Source organism: Lissotriton vulgaris, chromosome 2_1, assembly GCF_964263255.1.
Source record: "Lissotriton vulgaris chromosome 2_1, aLisVul1.2, whole genome shotgun sequence".
Classification (NCBI taxonomy): Eukaryota; Metazoa; Chordata; class Amphibia; order Caudata; family Salamandridae; genus Lissotriton; species Lissotriton vulgaris.
In genome coordinates this window covers 432,460,597-432,484,909 of record NC_141687.1, presented here as the reverse complement: position 1 = coordinate 432,484,909, position 24,313 = coordinate 432,460,597, and the positions used below count along the sequence as shown (strand labels likewise).

The following is a 24,313-nucleotide window of genomic DNA, read 5'->3' as shown; positions in this document are numbered from 1 at the left end:
ACGCTTTCCCTACTGTTGCACTCTCTGGAGTGGGAATAGTAATTTTTACCCCTACGCTATCCAATGCTTTCCCTACTGTTGCACTTTCAGGAGTGCGAATATTAATTTTTACCCCTACGCTATCCAACGCTTTCCCTACTGTTGCACTCTCTGCAGTGGGAATAGTAATTTTTACCCCTACGCTATCCAACGCTTTTCCTACTGTTGCACTCTCTGGAGTGGGAATAGTAATTTATACTCCTACGCTATCCAACGCTTTCCCTACAGTTGCACTCTCTGGAGTGGGAATAGTAATTATTACCCTTACGCTATCCAACGTTTTAAATAATTAATGTTATAAATAGTAAAAGAATATTTATTTATTTATAGTTTTTTACATTTTATTTATGTTATAGTTTTATGTTTGTAAATGTATTAGTAAATTAGAATATATTTTATTAAATTATAAATTAGTAAAATAATTATTACTATTTATTGTTCAGTACATATATATTATATATTTACTGTATATATTTAAATAATGTATTATTATTAAATATGTATTATTTATTATTTTTAAACATTATTAGATACTTTTAACTATGTACATTTTATTTATTAGTGTTATTTACTTTATTTTACATTTATATTTTAATAGAAAAAAACGATATTTTTAACATCGATATTTTTAACATCTATATTATTTTTTCGATATTTTTGTACTTACCATGTTGTAGATAGGATGTCGATATTCTTGCCCTCGATATGTTTGACTCGATATTCCTGTTGATCGATATTTTGTAGGTCGATATTTTGTCAGTGATCTTACACTATGAATCCCACACCCATGCTTTTCTTAACTGTTTTCCCATTCATTTCATAATTTGCAGTAGAGACTGTTTGTATTTCTTTCCATTGCAAATGATATAACGACTTTCTAGTTCCTTAAGTGGGATGTTGTCTCATCTAAATGTGGGGGGCTATGATTCTACCATATGACATGTTTGGATGTTTTCGGTCCATACGTTTGAGAGATGTCACCGAAAATCAGTGACATACCTCAAACGTATGGAATGTAGTAAACATTCTCACATAACACATGATGCACAGACACAAACGTGGAGAGGAGCACAGTGGTATGCAGATCAGTAGCTTTCGCTACCCTGCAAATTGACCTCCAGTATGCAAATCTAACAATCTAAATCCACAAAGGAAAAAACTCACAATGAAAAGGGCAGCTAAATGGAGAGTGAAAGAGCAATACATTCTTTTGTGATTCCACACAAAAAGTTCCTTTGTTTGGGTTCCTGAACTGTTTTCACGGGTGAACGTATATAAGAGCTACATGGGTTGCTGCCAGAGAGCACAAGCAAATACATCGACTGGGTAACACAAGCCAACATGGGGAAGGTAAGGCTGATTATCTGTTTCACATATAGTTTTTTCAAACTGCTGTGTTTTTCTTGTTTCGAGTATTGTGCTGCCCAAGGGGCGTACTGTTACTACGTGGCAAGATTAAACCAATGCTGCCCAATGAATATAATCTCAAACTGAAATTTGCCACCCTCTTATTAATTAAAGACCTGAATTGCAGAATGTTTGTCACAGTTAGAGGTTTTGAAACTTGGTTTTGATGAACTAGTCTTTCGCATTTTGGGTAACAGATTCGCTTTTTTTGTCATAAAGCATTAATCTTGAACCATCTGTCCTCAAACCCAAGACTATGTATATCTAAATACAATGATCTAGGTAGCAGGGGGAGGGTCGAAAGTATACACTAAAAGGGAAATAAAAGAACCTGCCTTTTGACGCACAGATGTCAGGCATCCTGTCTTTGATTCGGAGTCGGAAGCATCCACAAAAGAAAAGGCTGAGTTATGAGACCAGTTTCGTCTGGCTACATGTACAATGACGTCCTGCACGTGCACAACACTGCCACAGCCGACACTGATTTCAACCCTTATTAGCTGTTTCGAGGGAGAGGCCCAGGGCTGTTTGACTACATATTTTGAATTAACCTCACTCCAGGGCAGATTTGGTACATACTGGAAAACAACCGCTTTGTGCAGCACTCGGTGCTGTCATGACTGTACTTGTCACAAGGATTAGATCCTCTTGCTAATAATTCAACCTGCTTTATCAAATATTTCGGCACCAATTATGATGGGTCTGGTAACCCTGCTTTAAGCACAAACTTTGTCCCAGAAAGTCATCACATTGTATTTGCCCCTAAAGTTTGCAGCCGCTGAAATCTGATGCAAATCCTTCACAAGTGTAAATATGACAATTGTATGGATTGTGCACCCCAGAATATGAAATAACATGATCTATATATTTAAAAATATATATTTTTATTATTGAGAGTTTATTACACAATTATTTGTATAAAAATAAAGTGCTTACAGTACCCGATTTTGATTGGCCCATCTCATCCACAAAGCATAAATATACAATAAAGTATATATTCCAGATGTATCGCTGAGGGTAATACTTTAAAAACGAATAGAAAACACATATTGCACATTTGTCTCTTAAAACTTAGCTTATCTAATCTAATCTACTGGCTAGCTTCCTATGGACTTCCAGCGTTTCTCAAACTTGTGTACGAGCCCGACCTTAGGGCATATAGTCTCTCCAGCGCTCTTACTCTATGTAATTTAGCCTGCTAACAATGAAAAGTAAGTATGATCTCACTTCGCCAGTTCTGGAGGATTAGTCGCCAGTATATAAAGCTCATCTTCTTGTATAATGTATACCGTTATGTTTAGGAAACATCCAAGAGTTGCAATATATCTATCTATAACTAGTGGATGACCTAGCTTCATTCTGCATTATTTCTCAATTTCTTCCCAAAATTCCTTAATCTTTGGGAAATCCCAAACAATGTGAGTCCATGTACCTCCCACTGCTTCTAAGCACCAAAAACATCTATCCTCTATCTGAGGATATAATCTATGGAGAAAGGATGGATTCCTATATATCAGCCGTGTAGTGGAGAGTTGCAGTCTCTTGAAATTGGCACCTCTTAATAATGTAGTGTTAAATTTATTAATTCTATTCCAGACCATCCTCGAAATCTGTAGGACTTCTTTCTCATACATTTCTTACAATTTTACAGTCTTGCGTTTATCAAAAAATGTTACCCGACTACTTATTGGTCTGCGTCTAATTGTATCTTATAGAGCCTCAGTGAGTTCTGGTCTTGCACTTAATGCGGAAGGATCAATACTTTCTAAAAGGTGGCCTATTTGGATAAAGGGCCATTTAAGTATTTCTTTACAAGGACTCAGACCGCATTCTATCTCTGTCCAGAGCTGAGAAACTCTGCCATATAAGTATATGCGTTCTCCTCCCATTTCTTTAATACGTTAGATTGGATCAGCCGATACTCCCCACCCTGAAGGTCCGCCAAACGTGCAGAGCCATTTAACTTAGGTATTTTAAAATACTTAAGTAGTTGAGTTTAATGCTTTAAAATCCACTAGAAGACGTTTTAGCGTACTTTTTTGGGATTCTTCACCAGCCTCATAGGATCTAAAATGTTGTATTCTTTCAGACACTTTATTATAAAAAAGTTATCTGTACATGGAGGATTACTGTAGTTTAAAAAAAATGTATATGTGTTATCTGCAAAATTTGCACAATAGTATTCCCTCATGTTTGGAAGGGCTAACCCTCCCTCCTCATGTGGGTTACTTAAAGTAACTTGTGCTGGCCTCGATACCTTGTTGGCCATATAAAGGATGAGAATAGACCATCTTTTTCTTTTTTTTTTAAAAGACATTTGTAATGCACAGGAGATTGCTGTGCATAGAAAATTAAATAATGGTAAAATAGACATTCGTACTAATGCTACCCTTCCAACTATTGAGATTGGGAGTTGAATCCATTTAGCATATAAACGCTTGAATTTCTGGACTAGGGGGACATAGTTCAATGTATATAGTTTGTTCACATTTTCTGACACAAATACACCTAAATATATCCTAGTCCTCAAATTATGTAGTTGCTGGAGATCAGGTATTAGTGTGTGACCTGTGCAGTTGCAGAGTAAGATTTCCGTCTTAGCATTATTTATTTTGTATCCTCTCAGTGCTTGAAATTCTGCAAAAATTGCTAAAATTTCCTTTTGAATACTCTCCCCCGGCCTGAGAATTAGAAATAGAACAATAACATTGACGTATAATTTTATGTTGGACATGCCTTGCAAAGATGCTTTTTGTAGTGCTTTTTGTGTAATAGCTATTGCCATAGGTTTTATGAATAAAGAGAACAAAATTGGGGCTGGAGGACATCCCTGCCTTGCCCCCTTATGTATTCTACAGCTACCTATATTTCTAGAATTAATATTTATTTGTGCTGAAGAGTCCTCGATAGGTGTTTCACTGTATGTATGAATTTTTCCAAGAACCCAAATCTTCCAAGAATTAAAAAAACACATTTCCAGGATATCAAATCAAAATCTTTTTCAGCGTCTAAAAATTAACACATGTGCCTCTATTTTGTTCTGGGTAAAAAGTCCAAAGCTTCTATTAAAAACTTTGTATTTGAAGAGAGTTGCCTGCCTGCTACAAAACCACCTTGATCCCATGATCTTATTGAGCCTATTGGTACTTAGCTCTGTAAAGATTTTGTAATCGATGTCAAAAAGGCTTATTTTTGTCTTTTTTTTAAATACTAACTACCACAGAGGTGTGGAAGGATGCTGGGGGTTCTCCTCCTTTTACTATGTGGTTGGAAAGCATTATCAGTGGCATATTTAAAAAAATTGGGGCGAATCTCTTATATATTTCTACCGGCAGTCAATTCTCCCCAGCTGTTTTACTATTAGCCATTGACTTTACTACTGTATCTATCTCCTCAAGAGAGAACTCAGCAGCTACCATTTCGCTTTGCTCTCTGGATAGGGATGGAAATGGCAGGTTATCTAAGAACCTTATAATGTGATCTGCTGTTATTTGGGGATCCGTCTGATAGATTTTCTCATAATTACTTAAAAAGGACTTCCAAATCTCCAAGGAACTCATTATCTGTGTGTTAGAATCCATATCCATCAGTGAAAGTATTCTATTTTGAGTTTGTCTATCCTTTGCCTGCCACACCAGTAATCTCCCCGTGTATTCACTCTCCTCATATACACTCTGGAGGTAGGCAGTGTTAGCAATGTTACCCTGCAGATAGTAATATTCCTGCATATCCAACTTTGCCTAAGGAAGTTTCTTTTTGTAATTAAATTCCTATTTTTGGCATGGTCTCTAAGTGCTTGCTCAAGCCTAAATTTGAGCTCTGATCTTATTTCCCTTTTACTCATCAGCTGTTGGATTCTTTCGATGTGATACATTCCAGTAATACCACCTTAAATGCATCCAAACAATGCTTACTCAGGCATTACATTATTAACCCCTTGGGTGTTCATGACGGCTCCACACAATCATGAGTCACTGTAAGCGTGTGCTCATGATGGCATGGAGCTGTCATGCCGCTGCCGCTCCGCCGACGCAGCACTATTTCCCCGCCTGTGTGGGTGAATTAATGAGCGGGAGGGGTCATGACGGCACCACGCCGCCATGAGCACACGCCACCCATGACTCATGACAGCGTGGACGCCGTCACGAGCACTGAAGATCCACGCCCACCCCCTAGCTCCCCCACACCACGGCAGGATTAGCAGCTCAGGGAAGGGGTTAAAAAAAACTATCAATGTCATTTGTTACCTCTGTACCCCATTCCTCTCTCTCTAAATGATCTGAAATAGCGTTTTTTGATATATCCTCATAGGAGATTATTTTCAGACCATGTGAGATCCAGAAGTAGTCTATTCTAGATCTATTATATTTTGCTGAAAAAGCTTCTTTCCTAGGGAACAGAGAGCGCTATGGATCTATCAGATCTAAATCTCTTTTGCAATTAGCTACAGCAATAGCCATCTGTGGCTTCTTTTGTTTTCGAGCTTTATTGGAGGAATCGATTAGGGGTTCTTGGAGAAAATTAAAGTCTCCACCCAATATGATGGAACCAGGGATATTGGTTAAAACCTGTTTGAACTGGAGCAAAGGAAGCGGGTTGTCTAAGACCGGTGTGTAATTTGTTGCTATGGTAAAATTGAATTGATTGAAACTCTCATTTACAAAGGCCCAACTCCACCCGGAATCTGTCTGTGTGGTTCTCACCTGGAATGAAACATGTTTACCTATGTAAATCAATACCTCCTTCTGTGCGCAGCTGGCGTTAGATAGACATTAAAAAAAAGCCCATTGTTTAAAAATCCAACTCACCTTGCTTGTGTTCTTAAAATGAGTTTCCTGCAGCAGTATGATATCGGGGCTGTGGCTTCTCTGCCAGCTTTCTATTGTCTGGGCCTTTCGTTTATTGTTTAGTCCATTAGTATTAATAGAGATTACTTTCAGAACCTCGTTACCTAAAATGACTAAAGTGACTCGTACTAGTGTAAACAGATAATATAACAGATAACTGGTCAGTGCAGTGTGCATTGCTTCCTATTATAACTGTATAGTATCCGTTCAGGATTAGTAGCAGCTAGAATATGGCCCATATAAATCAAAAGTGCATCAAATATACGTAAAGTGACACAAGCATTTAGCAGGTATTAAAGTGCATCGAGCGCTCTGTTAAAGATAAAGTGTCCTGTGCAATTTCTATTCTCCCCCATGCTTTCTATTTTAGTTTCTTATGCCTACAGATGATATGAACTATATAGTACATTTGATACAGCCCCTGAAATTGTTAAGCACTTAGATTTGAACTCTCAATTTATGTTTTGCCTCACCCCACCACCCTAAACACCTCAAACTCTTTGTGCCCTCCCTGTAAGATGGTATCACCCACTACTCCCTCTCCCCCTTCTAACACTGGATGCCATTGTATGCATCCTTTGCGAACTCCAGCTCCCCCATCAACGACTAGTGCCCTAAGAACCCCTCCTCCCGCCTTCAGCAATGCGTTACTGTGAGACTCAGTAAATTGCAGCACTGTGAGCTAACCAAACTTTTCCCCTGCAGACAAATTTCATAACATCAATTGAGCATCCTGGATATCAGTAAATATGTGAAAGTGTCCTGTGGCTAACATTTTAAGTTTTGATTGTACTATCGATGCCTGAGCCCCCTTCTCTTTGAACAAATTGATCATTTTAACAAACTCTTTTCTATGCCGGGCTGTTGCCACCGACATGTCTTATAATATCTTAAACTGTGGGATTTCCAAAGTAGAGAAGGACCTCATACCTATAGCAGTACTCAGTATTCTTTCCTTAACATGGTAGTCCACGAAGTTCAATAATATTTTCCAAGGGAATCTTGCGCTTGACTCTCTGTGCGTGGGGACTCTGTGAGCTCTTGTAATTGTTTAGTCCCCTTCTAGCTCCGGTATTTCTTTTTTCAGTTACGATGCCGCCTATTTCGATACCTGAGCATCTGCGCACCCTTCTGGGATCCCCACTAGGCGAAGGTTTGAGTGCCTATTGTAGTTCTCTAAATCCTGGAGCTTCAGCTCCATCTTGTTCTTGTTTATCCTCCAATTCTGAGATGCGACTCTATGCCTCATCAATTCTTTTTGGTGTATTGGATATACTTTCCTCCACCTTGAACAGCCGTTCATGCAGTGAACCAATCTCTAGAGCCTGGGACTATTTTAGATCCCCAATTCTGCCCAGTATGGTAGCCAGCATATTTTGAATCAATAACTCTCCATCTTACGGCATCCTTCTTGGTAACAGCTTCGGGCTTAATGTTTCATCCCTCTCTTCATTTTCACAGACTGAAATCTGTGAAGTCCTTGCTAGCAGGTAAATGCCCTGAGGAGATAGAGGGCCATTGGAGGTATTTAGAGACAGCCCCGGCGGAATATTTTCTGGTGGTTGTGCAAAAAGGCTGAGACCTAGCCATTTCTCCAGTGAGCGTAGCCTTGTCTGGTACAGACGGGGCTGGATTCTGTTGCTTCTAATATTATTGGAAGAGGAGGTATTGTTTAGGAGGGCTGGGGCTCGTGCTTGTACCAGTGTTTGCCTCCTGCATCTCTGTTCTTTTTAGAACTTGGCCTCAGGATTCAACGTTGCAGGTTGTATCCAGCTGCAGGTCCAACAAAGGGTCAGCGAGATCTTTCTTATTCTCTATCTCAGGTGTTCTCTCAGTGTCTCAGGAGTCGTCAAGCTTGCCTGTCTGACTCAAAAAGTGTATTAGTTTTAAGCTCCACCCTGTGTTGGGTGTTTTTGGGGACCAGCGTATCGACCTGGGGGCTGGTGAAGGGGTGGTCTGGCATTTCACTATTATCTTTCTTCGCTGTTTCAGATTGGTTGTGCGCATTCTGATATCTTACCCCCTCAGGAAAACAAGCCAAAGCAGGAGGAGGCAGCTGGAAGTCATCCTCCTCCTGAATTTATTAATAAGAAGCCTCTTTAGTGGGGGCATGTGAAACACAGCCGTAGCCTCCCCTAATTTAGCCCCTGAGCTCTGCAGGGTGTTTTCCACCATATAAAACACAGAGTGGTTGCAGGAACCACGATTCAAGTGCTGTTACCGCATCAGACCGGCCGCCAGAACCGTTTTCAAAGTCCAGGAATAGCGGGTATCTTTCCCCACTTCAGCGCTGCCCTTGCTTGAACCAACCACAGGGAATTGGCACATCTCTCCATGCCTCGGCTGCCATGGTTCCGTATCTCGCTCCTACAGATCATCTCAGCAGCATCTCAGTTGGAAAGGAAGGAGGCAGGGGGAAGGGGGAGCTGTCCTGCTAGCAGCTAAGTGTGGGCAACGCCTGCTAATCTGGAAAGTCCACTAAATAACATGAGTTTCAAGTTTCAAGTTTTTATTAGTTTAGCACAGTTACTTAAAACCATTGCTATACAAAATCTACTTTAGCACAAGTATAAAATTGAGCTTTTAGCACATTTCTCAAGTAAAAACAAGGCTAAAAAACAGTTTTCAAGGTTTAGAGAGCAATATGCTTATTGAAGATCAGCATTATAGTTACCTATTTGAGCGTTTTGCTATGCTTGGCCGGATAAAATAGTTAAGACAGAGAGTACTGGGCCAAAGGACGAAAAAAGTCTGTAATGAGTCTTTGAGGGGGAGAGGGAGGGGTAGGAAGCATGGCAACCAGGGGAGGTAATAGAAGATTGTCCAAAAGTCTCACAAATTTTCCAAACCTAGCGAGCACTTGAATTTAAGTAGATGTAAAACACAAGGCCGAGGCCTCCCAGCACGTCCTGGCGCCCCATTTTAAGAACAAGGGTTTTAAAAGGGACCTTCTGGGGGCTGCTAGTGCCGGGCAGCAGCACAGGAGATGCAGCCATGGTTCGGAGTGGTATTTACACAGCCTGCAAGCCCCCCCTCGCTTGTTGGGGCCCATTTCTTGAAGGCCGTCGAGCGCAAGCCTAGAAGTCGCATAAACATTATGTTCTTCTGAGCCACTTTGCTTAAGTTTTCCTGGTAGTATGCTTGTGGACGCCCAAGAAGATACGAAGAGTTCAAGGGGAGCAGAATGGTTGATGTCTTTAGAGCCTGCAGATCCATGGACTGAGAAATAAGTTTGACTTGCTTATTGATGGTGCTTTTCCAGCCCGAGTATGGGACCTAGTAGGTCATGCGGAATCCCCCTTTTGTTCAGCTTCCTCCACAAGATGTTCCGAGACACTTTATCAAAAGCCGCGCTGTAGTCTATAAAGCAGCAATATAGTGGTAGATGTTTTTTTTTGTGCTGCTTTTTGATTCAGAGCGGCTAGAGTAATGATGTTGTCTATTGTGGAGGTTGATGCCCGGAACCCAGTTTGGTAGTATTGTATTATGTTATTTTCTTCGACCCATTTTTCAAGCAACCGGAGAAGACATCGAGCGTATGCCTTTGCCTCCAGGTCTAATAGGGCAATAAGGCGATAGTTAGCCGGTGACGCAGTGTCATCTTTCTTGAATATGGGGCATAGAGTCGAACCTAACCAAGAGTCTGGGAGCTGGCCTGTCGTGAAAGCATTGTTAAATAGGGGAGTCAGAAGGTCCGCCTACTCTTCCGGGGCACATTTAAATAACCCAGCTGGGAGACCGTTGGGCCCTGGAGCTCCGTCTTTTTTCATGGCTCGCAGATACTTGGTGACCTCAGCTGCGGTGGTCAGTTCTAAAGTTTGTATTTGAATGGAAGCAGCACAATCTTTTAGTTCTATCACCACGGGATCTATATGTGCTCTTTCCTCATTCCGATGAGTGAAACTTGGAATCGCAAGTAAATTAAGCACCTTTTATTTTATGCAGTATGCACTAATGTAAAGTGGCAGGTGCACAATTTACACCCATATTTTGCAGTCCCATCATGATTGGGACACTATTCCCCATTTCACGTAAGAAGAAGATACATTTAACAGTAGTATCACACCATAGAAAATAAATCGAAGGCAAATACACTAACTTGCCCTCTATATTGCGAAGCAAGTTAACAATAGAATTTAAGTAACTGTTAAATAGCATAGACCTCAAGCTGAAGTGCATGAAAGCACAGCACAGACATCAGATATTTTAAATAAGGAATGTCAACTTTAACTTGACTTTACTGGCCCAATCTGCTTAAAGCACACATACAGGGGAAAGAGACATTTAAGTCTGCACCTCGTAGTAAATTTATACTCCAAAGTGGTAAACAGACAAAATCTGTACATTTACTACAAAGGGGCTTATTACGATTGCTGTTGGAAAGCTCTGACCAAACGTCAGAGGCTTTCCGACTGTCATCATCGGTTTCAATTCCAACCAGCTGATTGTGAAAACTTGTCGGTCATTCAAGGAGCTCATCGGCCAGCCGGATGCCGGCCTGTACTGTGGTTGGTTTCCAGCCTTAACACATGCTCGAATGTCCGAATGCAACCAAACATCCAACGCCGCATCCAAATCAGGTGATAAGGACCGCTGACCGGAGGTTGGTTGGTCCCGTTTACAAGACGGTATTGTCCACCCGACATTGTAATTAGCCCCTAATTTTAAGAGTAAATTTACTTTTGTTAATGTCCCGTTTAAGGACAAAAACGTAAGTTTGTTTGAGAAATGTCTCTTAAACACTACAATATCAATTTTAAAAATTCCCATTAAAATGTACAATAGGCTAAAATAATAGATAATTAAAATACTGAAAATATACATAATCAGAGTACAAAATCATTGAAAACCAAAAGAAATCTTGCCATTGCACAGCTTACATCCATATATTGCATAAATAAATATGAATTGTATTGCCACAGATACTTATATTATATATATTTTTTAATGGTTTAGGATTTTGCAGCACACATTAAAAAATAAAAACAATCTAATACAATATGAGCCATTGTACACTGTATCTTCAATCCATATCCACCCAGCCCATCTTACTTCCTAAAGGAAGATTCTCCAGAGAGGATGGCGTCCTAGTCTAAACATTTGATTTTGTTCCACATTAGATGATTAGAAAGGGCATATAAATACTGGAAGGAAGAATTAATTTCCCATGATCCACACAGATCTGCTGTTGCTTGCTTTTGCCTCAGGTATCGGAAATGGTTTTCTCTCCCAATCATCAAACCCCATTAAGACAATTCCCTTTTTGAGGAGGCTATGGGGTATTCAACATTGTAATTATGAATTTATAATATATTAGCCATATCACACAGCTGGTTCTCTATCTTCTTTACCCAACCCAATTCATTGATAAGGCTATTTTAGCTTGCGCTGACATCCAAAATGTCATAGACTTGTGTAGATCTACTCACATATCAATTTTACTTTTTTGTCACTAGATTACTTCATATTTATTTTGTACATAATACAAATTACAAGAAATATGTATATAATTTATTAAGATCAATGTAATTATTAGTACATTGAAGTTGTAATTATTTTTTATCTAAAATGTTATTAAAATATGTTATCATAAAATATTTTTTAATTATTTATGTACTTTAAAAGTAAAAATATTAATATTTGTATGTATATATATATATATATATATATATATATACAAATATTAATATTTGTATATATATATATATATATATATCACGTTCACACAGCTGCTTGAACGACCCTCAACCAGGCAACGCTGATGCCGTCGGTAGCAGCAGCCGCTACCTAAATGCTGAAATTGCTGGATCCCACCAAATAGAAGGAAGCAGAGACGGCACACCAGGAAACCTTGCACAAAATCCCTTTATTGTGCACTCGTTAACCCAAGACGACGCGTTTCGGCGTAAGCCTTTTTCAAGTAACCGCCATTTTGTTTTTTGCCACATTTATAGTCCCACAACTATTTTTGTAAACAATAGACACAAAGGAAATACTTCAAGGTAAACCATTGAAAATGAAAGATTAAATCTAACAAATTATATTTCATTATGTCCACAATTCAACATTCATGTATGTACGTCGATATTTCTGTATTTAGTGTGGGAAGTGGACGATATTTGTTTGCCCCACTGCCGATTTACACAGTGGTCGTAATAATTGACTGTGTGCCCTGCCGGGAACGTTGGCAAATTAATGTATTAAGCAACTGCAATACGCATAAACCGGTATCGAGGTAAATATTCCTCGTAATGTGGTGCATTCGCCGGCTTGAAAACCGCTCTGTATCATGGGAAATGTAGTCTGATACAGTGGATCGGGACCATAGTCCAGAGAAAATATATGGGAGCTTCCTGATTTGGATGCGTGATTAGTGTCAACAGGCGGGGCTGCGTCATAGAGGAGAGCTCCCCTCGTGATTGGACCATCATATGGGAATGGCAGGGGGTCTATAGGCGGTAAAGGTCAAGGTATGAGTGCTTTAAATCTAGGATGAGTGTGAAGTGAGAATTTTCGATCCAAATGCATGTGTATATACAGTGAAAATATGAAGAAAAACATAAAATCAAGTGACACCCAACTCAAATTTAAATCCATTTTCCTGAGTATGGGGTCATATTCCTACGTTCAGCTATTAATGCATTACATACAATTCAGGCAGTGGGTATAATGCTGTGCAGTCCCCCAATTCCTAGAGGCTGGGCCACCCCACTCATTGTCTTACGCATATCCAAACATAGGAAATATTATACATAAAACGTGCAACAGTGTAACACACAAATCATTCGTCACAACGCGGGTATACTTCTGCTTAGTCCTGAACAGTTCTAGGAGCCTATATGGGATGCCAATTCCTCCCCATAATTAAGTCCTTTTGGGGCCTTACTCTCCATATCAATGATTTTTCTGGACTCTCTAATCCTAAGCTGCGTTTCGCGATCCCCACCTCTGATGGTTCTAGGTATCTTATCTATTCCATAGAATCTAAGACTGCCATTATTGCTGTCATGTTTTTCCTCATAGTGGCGAGCCATAGGATAATTATGGTCTTTATTAGAAATGGCACGGAGGTGCTGCAGAATCCTGATTTTAAGTGGACAGCAATAATGGCAGTCTTAGATTCTATGGAATAGATAAGATACCTAGAACCATCAGAGGTGGGGATCGCGAAACGCAGCTTAGGATTAGAGAGTCCAGAAAAATCATTGATATGGAGAGTAAGGCCCCAAAAGGACTTAATTATGGGGAGGAATTGGCATCCCATATAGGCTCCTAGAACTGTTCAGGACTAAGCAGAAGTATACCCGCGTTGTGACGAATGATTTGTGTGTTACACTGTTGCACGTTTTATGTATAATATTTCCTATGTTTGGATATGCGTAAGACAATGAGTGTTGTGGCCCAGCCTCTAGGAATTGGGGGACTGCACAGCATTATACCCACTGCCTGAATTGTATGTAATGCATTAATAGCTGAACGTAGGAATATGACCCCATACTCAGGAAAATGGATTTAAATTTGAGTTGGGTGTCACTTGATTTTATGTTTTTCTTCATATTTTCACTGTATATACACATGCATTTGGATCGAAAATTCTCACTTCACACTCATCCTAGATTTAAAGCACTCATACCTTGACCTTTACCGCCTATAGACCCCCTGCCATTCCCATATGATGGTCCAATCACGAGGGGAGCTCTCCTCTATGACGCAGCCCCGCCTGTTGACACTAATCACGCATCCAAATCAGGGAGCTCCCATATATTTTCTCTGGACTATGGTCCCGATCCACTGTATCAGACTACATTTCCCATGATACAGAGCGGTTTTCAAGCCGGCGAATGCACCACATTACGAGGAATATTTACCTCGATACCGTTTTATGCGTATTGCAGTTGCTTAATACATTAATTTGCCAACGTTCCCGGCAGGGCACACAGTCAATTATTACGACCACTGTGTAAATCGGCAGTGGGGCAAACAAATATCGTCCACTTCCCACACTAAATACAGAAATATCGACGTACATACATGAATGTTGAATTGTGGACATAATGAAATATAATTTGTTAGATTTAATCTTTCATTTTCAATGGTTTACCTTGAAGTATTTCCTTTGTGTCTATTGTTTACAAAAATAGTTGTGGGACTATAAATGTGGCAAAAAACAAAATGGCGGTTACTTGAAAAAGGCTTACGCCGAAACACGTCGTCTTGGGTTAACGAGTGCACAATAAAGGGATTTTGTGCAAGGTTTCCTGGTGTGCCGTCTCTGCTTCCTTCTATTTGGTGGGATCCAGCAATTTCAATATATATATATATATATATATATATATATATATATATATATATATATATATATATATATATATATATATATATATACAAATATTAATATTTGTATATATATAGATATATATATATATATATATAGATATATATATATATATATATATATATATATCTATATATATATATATATATATATATATATACAAATATTAATCTTTTTACTTTTAAAGTACATAAATAATTAAAAAATATTTTAGGATAACATATTTTAATAACATTTTAGATAAAAAAATAATTACACTTCAATGTACTAATAATTACAATGATCTTAATGAATTATATGCATATTTTTTGTAATTTTTATTACGTGCAAAATAAATATAAAGTAATCTATTGATAAATGGTAAATTGATATATGATTAGATCTACACAAGTAGGTTTAATTTGCCCTTTTGTTGATTTAGCTTTTTTTGTGAATAGGAGGTTTAAGAAGGATGATGTACTTATCATGTATTGATTATATTTTTCTTGCATATTGGCCATTCACGGAATTGCAGTTTGCATGAGTCATGAATTATAGCTTTCAAGTATATGTTATGTTATGTTATGTTATGTGGTTTTTATTAGGCGCACAGATGCTCCAGCTAAGGAGCGTCCTGGCGCCCGACAAGGCAGCTACACAACACAACTAAATAAAACAGCACAAGCAAAAATGACTAAGGGAATAAAAATGTTTTCAGGGCACGACGAAAAGAAAGCAAATCGCTCATAGCGCGAATTGCCGGGGGTAAGGAGTTCCACAAAGCAGCGGCCCGCACTCGAAATGAGCGCCCACCGGCCCTGCTTCGCTTAAAGCGCGGTACCACGGCCAATTCGAGGTCTGCCGATCTTAAGGGTCGTGCAGGAATGTAGTTGGCCATGAGGGTCGTAAGGATCATTGCCGGGGACCCCTTCAAGATCTTATGGGCGACGCAGAGGACCTTAAACTGAATCCGCTGCGCCACCGGGAGCCAATGCAGCGCTCGTATGGTGCTGGAGGTAGGACAGAATCTTGGAAGGCCTACCACCGCTCTCGCTGCTGCATTCTGGATCCGTTGCAGGCGCCCGATCTCAGCTACGTTCAAACCGGCCAGCAAAGAACTAGCATAATCCAGCCTGGAGATGACGGTAGCTTGGATCATGAGTTGCCGAGTGGGGGCATCGAAGAACTTTAGCACAGGACGGAGCCCACGCAAAATGCCGAAGCAACAAGCAGCCGTGCGTTTAGTGTGGCATGCAAACGTAAGGGAAGGGTCCAACCAGACCCCGAGGTTTTTAAGCTCGGCGACTGGGATGGGAGCAGAACCCAACTCCTCCGGCCACCATCTCTCTCCCCACAGTTCCGGTTGCCTACCAAATACCATCACCTCGGTCTTACTAGCGTTTAGCTGGAGACAATTGAGCGTCATCCAGCTAGCGACCGCCCTCAGTCCTTGTTGAAACCTAGGAGCGTCGACTTCCGCATCCCCGCTGATCGTGACCGCTAGCTGGGTGTCATCGGCATATGACACCATGGTCATACCCCATTGTTTGACAACCTCAGCTAGCGGCCTTACGTACAGATTGAACAGCGTAGGACTCAGCGAGGAGCCTTGGGGGACGCCCAGGTTCAACGGATGGAATTTTGACTGATAAGGTGGGACGGTCACGCTAAAGGCCCGGTTGGTTAAGAACGACCGGAACCAGTCGAGCGCAGTGCCGGTAACTCCAGCCTCCTCTAAACGCTGCAGAAGGATAGGGTGCGAGACGGTGTCAAAGGCAGCGCTTAGATCTAATAGCACCAGCGCTGCCGTTTGTCCCGCGTCAAGCACGGAGCGGAGGTGCTCCACCATATAAAGCAGAGCCGTCTCCGTGCTGTGACCTGCCCTAAACCCATTCTGCGTAGCGTCGAGTATATCAGCTCGACGGAGATGTTCCGAGAGAGCGGCATTTACGTGTGCCTCCATCACCTTAGCCGGCCACGGCAAGAGTGAAATAGGCCGATAGCTCTCCGGCTTGCTCCCATCCAGGCTAGGTTTCTTCAGGATCGGACGAACCATGGCTCGCTTCCACTTCAGTGGAACTACGCCAGATGTAAGTGACGCATTGACCATGGAACAAAGCGGAGAGATGTCATGTGCCGCCAGGTCCTTGAACACTTCAGGGCAAAGTGGATCCTCAGGGGACCCAGACTTCACTTTGCGAGCCAAAGTGCCTAGGCTATCAGAGTTTAACAAAGGTAGAGAACATAGTCCCTCCGATGGTGGTGGCTTAGAAGATGTAATCTCCGAGGGAACGACCACAGGAAAGGCTCGATAGATGGCATTCACCTTTTCCAGGAAAAACTCTGCCAACTTTTCACAGTGCTCCAGAGAGCTCTGGTGTGATGTTATAACTTTTTTGGCAGTGAGGTCTTTCAATACCTTAAAGATAGCCTTTGCTGGGTTCGAACTGTTCCTGAATTGTGTCGCATAAAAAGCGGCACGGGTTCTACACACCGCCCGATGGTACACCTTCACTGTAGCCTGATATAAGACTTTCTTAGAGCTGGAATAGGCTTTGCGCCATGCCCGCTCTGCGCGCCTGCAAGACACCTTCAGAGCCCGCAGAGAGTCGTCGTACCAGGGGCTGGCCTTGCCAGGACCAGTTTTACAGGTCACCAAGGCGATGAGGGTATCCAAGGCCCTGGAGACCCAGTCGCTAAACATGTCGTACATCTGATCCGGTGGACCTGAGACGTCAAGCGGGTCAGCTGATAAGAGATGAAAGAACTCATCCAGCTTAAGTTTGTTCCAGCGTCTTCTTGGAACAGAACACACCATTGGCTTAGATGGACTAGCCACGATAGGGCAGTGGAACTGTATCAAATAATGATCAGTCCATGCCAGTATAAGGCCATTGGATGAGGATTTGCCATGCCCATTTACATTTAGGCAAGATTAACAAGCTATTCGACATTACACACATAATACCTTTCTTGCACTCCAAGATGGCCGAAATATGAGATGATCAATGTTGGTACGTTTGTCCTTCTTTGATTTTTTCCACATTGAAGTGTATTTATTTGTTTTTCTGGGAAACAATATTTACCAGTGACCAATTACATATTAATGCCAAATGCATTGGGTGTTTTGTACTGCATGGTGCTTTCCACACGAAATGTGAATTAAATGCAGCATTAATTCAGCGGAGTGTATGTTTTTTTTAGTTGGGTGTTCAGAGAGGTGAGATTGGCGTGCTCTTCACCTAGACATACACATTTGCTGCAGGGCTACTGGAATATGAGAGCAGTTGTGAAGATATATAAAATACGTAATGGTCCATTTGTAGTACTGAACTTTCTTCAGGTCTGAGTTAGAATACATGAACCACTGATGTGTGTCCTTTTTGACTGTAACAACTTTAGAAGTAATGTTTGTGAATAGCAATGGGCTTACTCTTTGGTGGGTGGGTGTCTGTCCACCCTTAACCCCTCCTTAGCTTTCTCTAAACTTCTCCGTACACTCATTTGTGAATTGCATGATGTAATAAGTAAGAGGTACTGTAAATACTTTGAAAAAAGCCCACAGTGTAGACATATGTATCTTGCCAATAGATGTATAAAATCAATGAGCTCACTTACACATTTCCTTTTTATACTGCAGATTATCTTCTATGAGGATCGAAACTTTCAGGGACGCTCTTATGAGTGCAGCACTGACTCTTCAGACCTTTCCTCCTACTTCAGTCGGTGCAACTCCATCCGCGTGGAAAGCGGACCATGGGTTCTATATGAGCGGTCCAATTATATGGGCTACCAGTACATTCTAAGACGAGGAGAATACCCTGACTTCCAGCGGTGGATGGGTTACAACGACACTATTCGTTCCTGCCGATTTATTTTACCAGTAAGTTCTTCTGTAGAAAAAGAGCTGGATTAGCCATTTATGTCATTAGGCATTTGCCAGGGGGCTGGAGCCATTGGAGAACAGTTTTCGAAGACTCACCGCTCTGGCTGGAGTCACTGTCACTTTTCACAGCTCTCCAGGGTCCGTCCATTGTTCAAGCATATGAGACATGCAAGAGAGAGAAAAAGAGACTTGGGGTCTTATTAGGATGGCGGACAGACATGCAGCCCTGATTAGGATGTGCCCGCCACACTGGTGGTCACATCCTGCATATTTGACATTGCGGTGGGTGCTGCATACAAAATGGCATTTTTTGCATTTGCATGCACAAAGTGGCAGGCACTGTGCGGTGCCTGTCATTTTGTGCATGCAAATGGAGGGGGGTACGATGGGTACCCCCAAGTGCCACATAGGGCCCACAAAGAACATCCTACCATCCTTTCACAACACACTATCCTAATATGGATGGCGGTGCCTGCTAGGTACCGCCACCATATTAGGGGAGATAGAGGTGGGTAATATCAATAGAGATGAGAAAAAGAGAACAGAAGGGGAGAAGGTGGGATAGAGAAAAGAAATAGAGTGGGAGACAGAGTGTGCTTGAATCGAAAATAAATTTTGGCAGAGACACCGGAGGAATGTTAGTGGGCTGTTTTGAACATTTTGCCAGGGCTGCTTTTGGTTCCTAGTCCACGTTGGTAGTAACACAGAAAACTGATACGCATCTAAGACAGATGACAACATTTGTACTACCACTTGTACTGCCATCTGAACAGTGTTGGTTGGGCAAAGGATGTCTTCTGCCAGCCCAACTACAAATGGGGCAGATTTACCCTAACTTAAATCATCTAAACAGTAGGAGCTGTAGTCATCTCCTTGGTGCTTACACTGACAAACAATGCATAATCACATGAGCTTAATGATTTTTCCACTGCCAATACACTAGGCAAACCCCTAAACGTAAGAATTAGGTCACAGTATATTCACCATGCAGAGGCAAAAAGTGGGGCATTCTGCATATAACAATCTAAATATATGCTGTATCATGATGCCATTTAGTGCGCAAATGAGGATCTGTCCATTTGTGTTTTTTACCAATAGTGCTGTACTTGTGGCACATATATAATCTCTGAAAATCATTTAGTTAATATCTGCACTGCATACATTACAGTTTGGAAACACTGAGGGTTATATTATCTAGAACTGGTTTTCTGGCAATGCATTTATTTCTGTATTTCTCTGAGTGAGTGCAGGCAGTGCTGTTTTTGGTAGCCTCTCTCTGATTACAAGCAGTGCTGTCCGCAGTTAATGTTTTAATTCATGGACATTTTGAGTAAAACATATACACTGTAGTTAATGTTCTAATTCATGGACATTTTGAGTAAAACATATACACTGTAGACAGAGTATTCAAGGAAACCACTGTGTACTGTGTGAGGGAGCAGTGCAGTTCATGATATGGCCCTAGAGGTTATTGCTGCTCCAACTTTCCAAGTTGTGATGTCTGTGGCCAATCCACTAACTTGGAGATCTTCCTAGTTACAGTACGTGCAGCACGCGGGCCAATTTCGGTTAAAAAAAAAACACACAGTTCCCATATGCGTCTGCAATGACTGGTTTCATCTTTGCCAAACCTGTCCTACAGCAAAATAGGGAGGCAAAAGACATAAGGGCATATTATCAAGGGATTTATCTCCGCTTTTTTGGCTTTAAAAGCCAAGAAAGCGGAGATATAATTATCTCCCTATTAGCAACAGGGTCTAACACGCAAATTCGCATGTTAGCACCCTTTTTCTCTATGCTTCCCCTTGCATCTCTAATGAGATGCAAAGGGGGCGTTCCAGAGAAAAATAATGGGAGAAATGTTGTTAAGCGACATTTCTCCTATTATCAAGGATTTCGCTAACCCTGTTAGTGATAAAAAAAGCAGCGCTAACCGCGGTTAGCACTGCTTTTTTTACACCTGGTATTTTCCTCACTTAGCCATGATATCCTATGGAAGGTGGATATCATGGCTAAGTTTGTGAGCCCCTATCATCAAGCTAACGCCAAACTTTGAGAGATTATCGTTGGTTTTCCAGCGATAATCTCTCAATTGGCAGTTAGCGTGAGGATTTTTATCACTTCTGAGATAAACCTTGCTAATAGCAAGTTATCTCTGCGATAATTTCCGGCGATGCTTAGCGTTAAAAAATTCGTTGCTTAATTCCCATGACTTGGCAAAGCCAATAGATATGGTGTTGGCCTCCAGCCTTTTGGAAATTCTTGTTTTGTTTTGTCATGTTTTTGCCATACTTTATTATTCAGGAAGCTGCTGGGCACTTATCAATTTAATCAAAACAATTGACTAAAGGCAAAAATGTTGTTTTTGGTCGAATAAAATATGCATAGTACTGCCTGGCACTGAAAGGAACTACTTTGTGTGTTGATGTGAAAGGGCAGCAACCCATAACTCATAAAGAAATCAACTAATGGCTGAAGTGGGCTGACACATTGCACCTTGATGAATGCTGAAGTGTGTGGAAGGAAAATGTGAGTGACAGAACCAAAGACTAATTGACAAAATCAGGTTGTGAACCACAGTAGGTAACTACGTTATACACATAATTTGAGTAAAATCAAAAGGTCTGATTTGTTAAGTCTGTTCACACAGACAAAGCAAAAATACCTCTTACCTTTGGAAAAGATGATGAAAAAGAAAGAAGGAAATAATTAAATAGAAGAAAAGAAAGTAGGAAAAAAGGAAACAGGAGGAAGAAAGAAACGAAGAATGAAGGGAAGAAGGAACAAGAGGAAGAAACAAACAAGCAAAGAAGGAAACAAATAAAAAGAGACAGAAACACCCCAACAAGGAAAGAAAGAAACTGAAAGGAAGAAGGGAAGATGAAAGAAAGGAATGAAGAAAGAAAGAGGCAAAGAAGGAAAAATGACAGAAGTAAGAATAAAGATAGAAGGAAAGAAGAAAAAGAAAGAGGAAGAAGGAAAAAAAGAGTCCATGCGAGCTGCTGGTATGGCATAAAAAAACAGCAGTCAGGTGAAAAAAAGACCACTTCAAAAGAACTGTACAGCATTGGAAGGAGAGAGGAAAATATAAAGATGGAATGTGCCCTGTACTCTCATCTGGTAGTAGGTGTCCTGCTATCACATCAGGCTCTGCAAACAAAGCCAAGGCTAAAGTAATAATATAGTAAAAAAGTAAAAAAACACTGGCACCTAAATGCAGTGATGTTATGTAAGCCTTTGGCTGAAGTAGGTTGATCCATTGCGTCATGTTGTATGCTATAGTGAAAGGAAGCAACATGTGAATATACCATTGGATGAAAAAACAAGGTTGAAACCCCTTTATCTAAGTATCTTATACATATAATTTTAATAAAATCAAATGGACCTAAAAACAGCTACCTATTCACTGCCCTTAAAAGTGAATGGGAAAAGCTTCCAGGTTGTGGGGTTTATCAGACAAAACTGCCGAGTAAGAAAAGCGCACTGAATATATGTAGGGCCCCAGGGGGGGAAGGAAGGAGGTTGTGTAAACAGACCAAAAACTTTTTTCATAACCAGCCTAGTGCTGGATGTGGGATCAGGATGTGAACTCCTCAATGAGAGATTCGCTCACAGCGGTCCGATGGACCGTCAACTGGTCCAATAGACTGCCAGTGTCTCAGAACCGTGAGACACTGATGGTCTATTGGACCGTTGACCTGTGAGTGCATTCATATTATTACGCACCTCTGGTGGCATTGAGATTCACTCGCAAAAATCCTCCAAATCCTACATTTGAGTTTGTTGCTCATTGAGAATCCTCGAGTTACCCTCCAGGAACTGCCCTAAGAGTATTACTTTATTTTGTGGTGCACTTTTATGCTGGCACGGATTAATTTTTCACAGGGACTCGCCTCTCTGTTTGTAATCCGCTTTCCAATTCCCCTGGTTATCACAAGTCCTGATGAGACCCTGTTATTCTTCCACAGGGTCAAAACGCCATTGACACCTGCGCAGACAGACCATTTTTTGAAATAACATTTTGTAAACCTCAGGACTGGACTGGCTACTGGGCGTTTTGGTGTGCTGCCGAGCTGGGAGCTTATTTCACTGCAGTGGGGGCTAATTTCGTTGAGGGGGGCCTGCGTGTGAAATAAACAAAACAAATTTTGTTCAACACACGCAGGTCCCAATCATCAAAATCAGCCCCCAGCTCGGCAGCACACCAAAACGCCCGGTAGCCAGTCCGGCCCTGGTGAACCTCCATTGACGTTACTGTGTTCGCCAAAAACGACTATTGTTTATGGCTGTCTGTTATTACTAATGCACCTGTACAACACGCACTTTGCCTCGTTATGGTATTTCACTTGAGGTATTGTGCAATTGTCAATGATTTTTACAACTCTGCTTATGATTTGCATTTTTTTGCATAATGATAATCAATTCAAGCTAATTGAAAATAACCCTTTCCTGATGGTTTTCCTTAGATTCCTATGCAGATTAAATCATGACAGTTATTTTGCTGTCTTATTGTATACTTTATATATGAGTTCAAAAAATTGGGTTAAGCATCTGTTTAGAAAAAAGGCAATATAAACAGTAGAAACAAGCAAATGTAAGGGCAGTTTAGAGTGTTCAGTCTTATCTGATGTGTCCACTCTTGAGCCTAAAAATACAGTTTGCTGTACCTTTCTCAATTGTTTCTGTTTGTGTTTTATTTTAAATTCATTTATTTACAATCAATGATCCATAGTTCGGATTCTGTTTCTCAGAGAACACAACCTTGGGTTCTTTTTCTGCCAAAATGTTTATTACAGCAATTATAACTATCAGCTGGGTGTCAAATATGCACTCCATGTAAAATGTACACTGGGGCTTCTACGTGCTATCCAAGCTATCTCCTATAACATAACATAACTTAACATAACACTGTTCCTTACTGTTTCATCCCGCAGTATCGAGGCACGTTCAGAATCCAGATCTACGAGAGAGAGGACTTCAGAGGGCAGATGATGGAGTTTACTGAGGATTGCCCTGATCTACATGAAGAATTCAAATACCATGACATCCACTCCTGCACTGTGCATGAGGGATACTGGATCTTTTATGAACAGCCAAACTTCAGGGGGCGACAGTACTTCCTTAGACCCGGGGAGTACAGAAGATACTTAGACTGGGGATCCATGAGCAGCAAAGTTGGCTCCCTTAGAAAAATGGAATTCCACTAAAGTTACTAAGATTTAAATTTGTTTCCAAGAACTGTTAATAAAATGTATTCATTCATAGCATTGCTTCTGTCTTATTACTGATAAACCTCCATTACTATATGTCCAGACAAAACATTTGTAAACTGTCTCATGAGTTCAAAAAATTATTTCAATAGCAGTCAGTAAGTTTAGAATATATTTCCATATTATTTTCAATAAGTAGTCAAACACTCAATATTATCTTACCAATATTTCTGACCCCAAATTATTGTGAAATAAACCTGCTATAGTAGTTCAAGGTGCTGTTTAGCATGTCCCCAGTAAGTGCTTCCTGTTCATTCGGTTCATGAGTATGACTCCCACTTCATTTTATCTTTGGCATTCAGTTCACTTCTCTGGACAGTTATGATAAGGACAGGCAACAACACATGGCCCATAACAGGCTTCTCCAACGAGTAGCTCTAGCTGCATGTAAATAGCTCTCCTGTGTGCAGCCAATGCTATTAATTAGACCTTTTGCATGGTTTAATTAACATTGAATAAACCAAAATAAAAAAGTGAGCATTTGAGAAGAAAACGTGTGTACTGTCAAAATTCATATGCTGATTGATCGGAGAAAAATTGTTTAATTTTC

General features: G+C 40.6%; 1 protein-coding gene across 1 annotated transcript; it reads left to right on the top strand.

Annotated features, from left to right (window-relative positions):
• The first annotated feature begins 1,356 nt into the window (after positions 1–1,356).
• On the top strand, positions 1,357–23,757 carry LOC147730533 (gamma-crystallin M2-like). The gene is made up of 3 exons (XM_086958575.1): positions 1,357–1,389; positions 18,248–18,490; positions 23,428–23,757. Exons 1-3 carry the CDS (start codon positions 1,381–1,383, stop codon positions 23,698–23,700), a joined length of 525 nt encoding a protein of 174 aa, XP_086814701.1. The 5' UTR covers positions 1,357–1,380; the 3' UTR covers positions 23,701–23,757.
• Positions 23,758–24,313: the final 556 nt, after the last annotated feature.

Bases quoted from the DNA above. Each gene is read 5' to 3' on its own strand.
- LOC147730533 (XM_086958575.1), top strand. The intron at 18,491-23,427 runs GTAAGTTCTTCT...TTCATCCCGCAG, and splicing joins CCTGCCGATTTATTTTACCA to TATCGAGGCACGTTCAGAAT.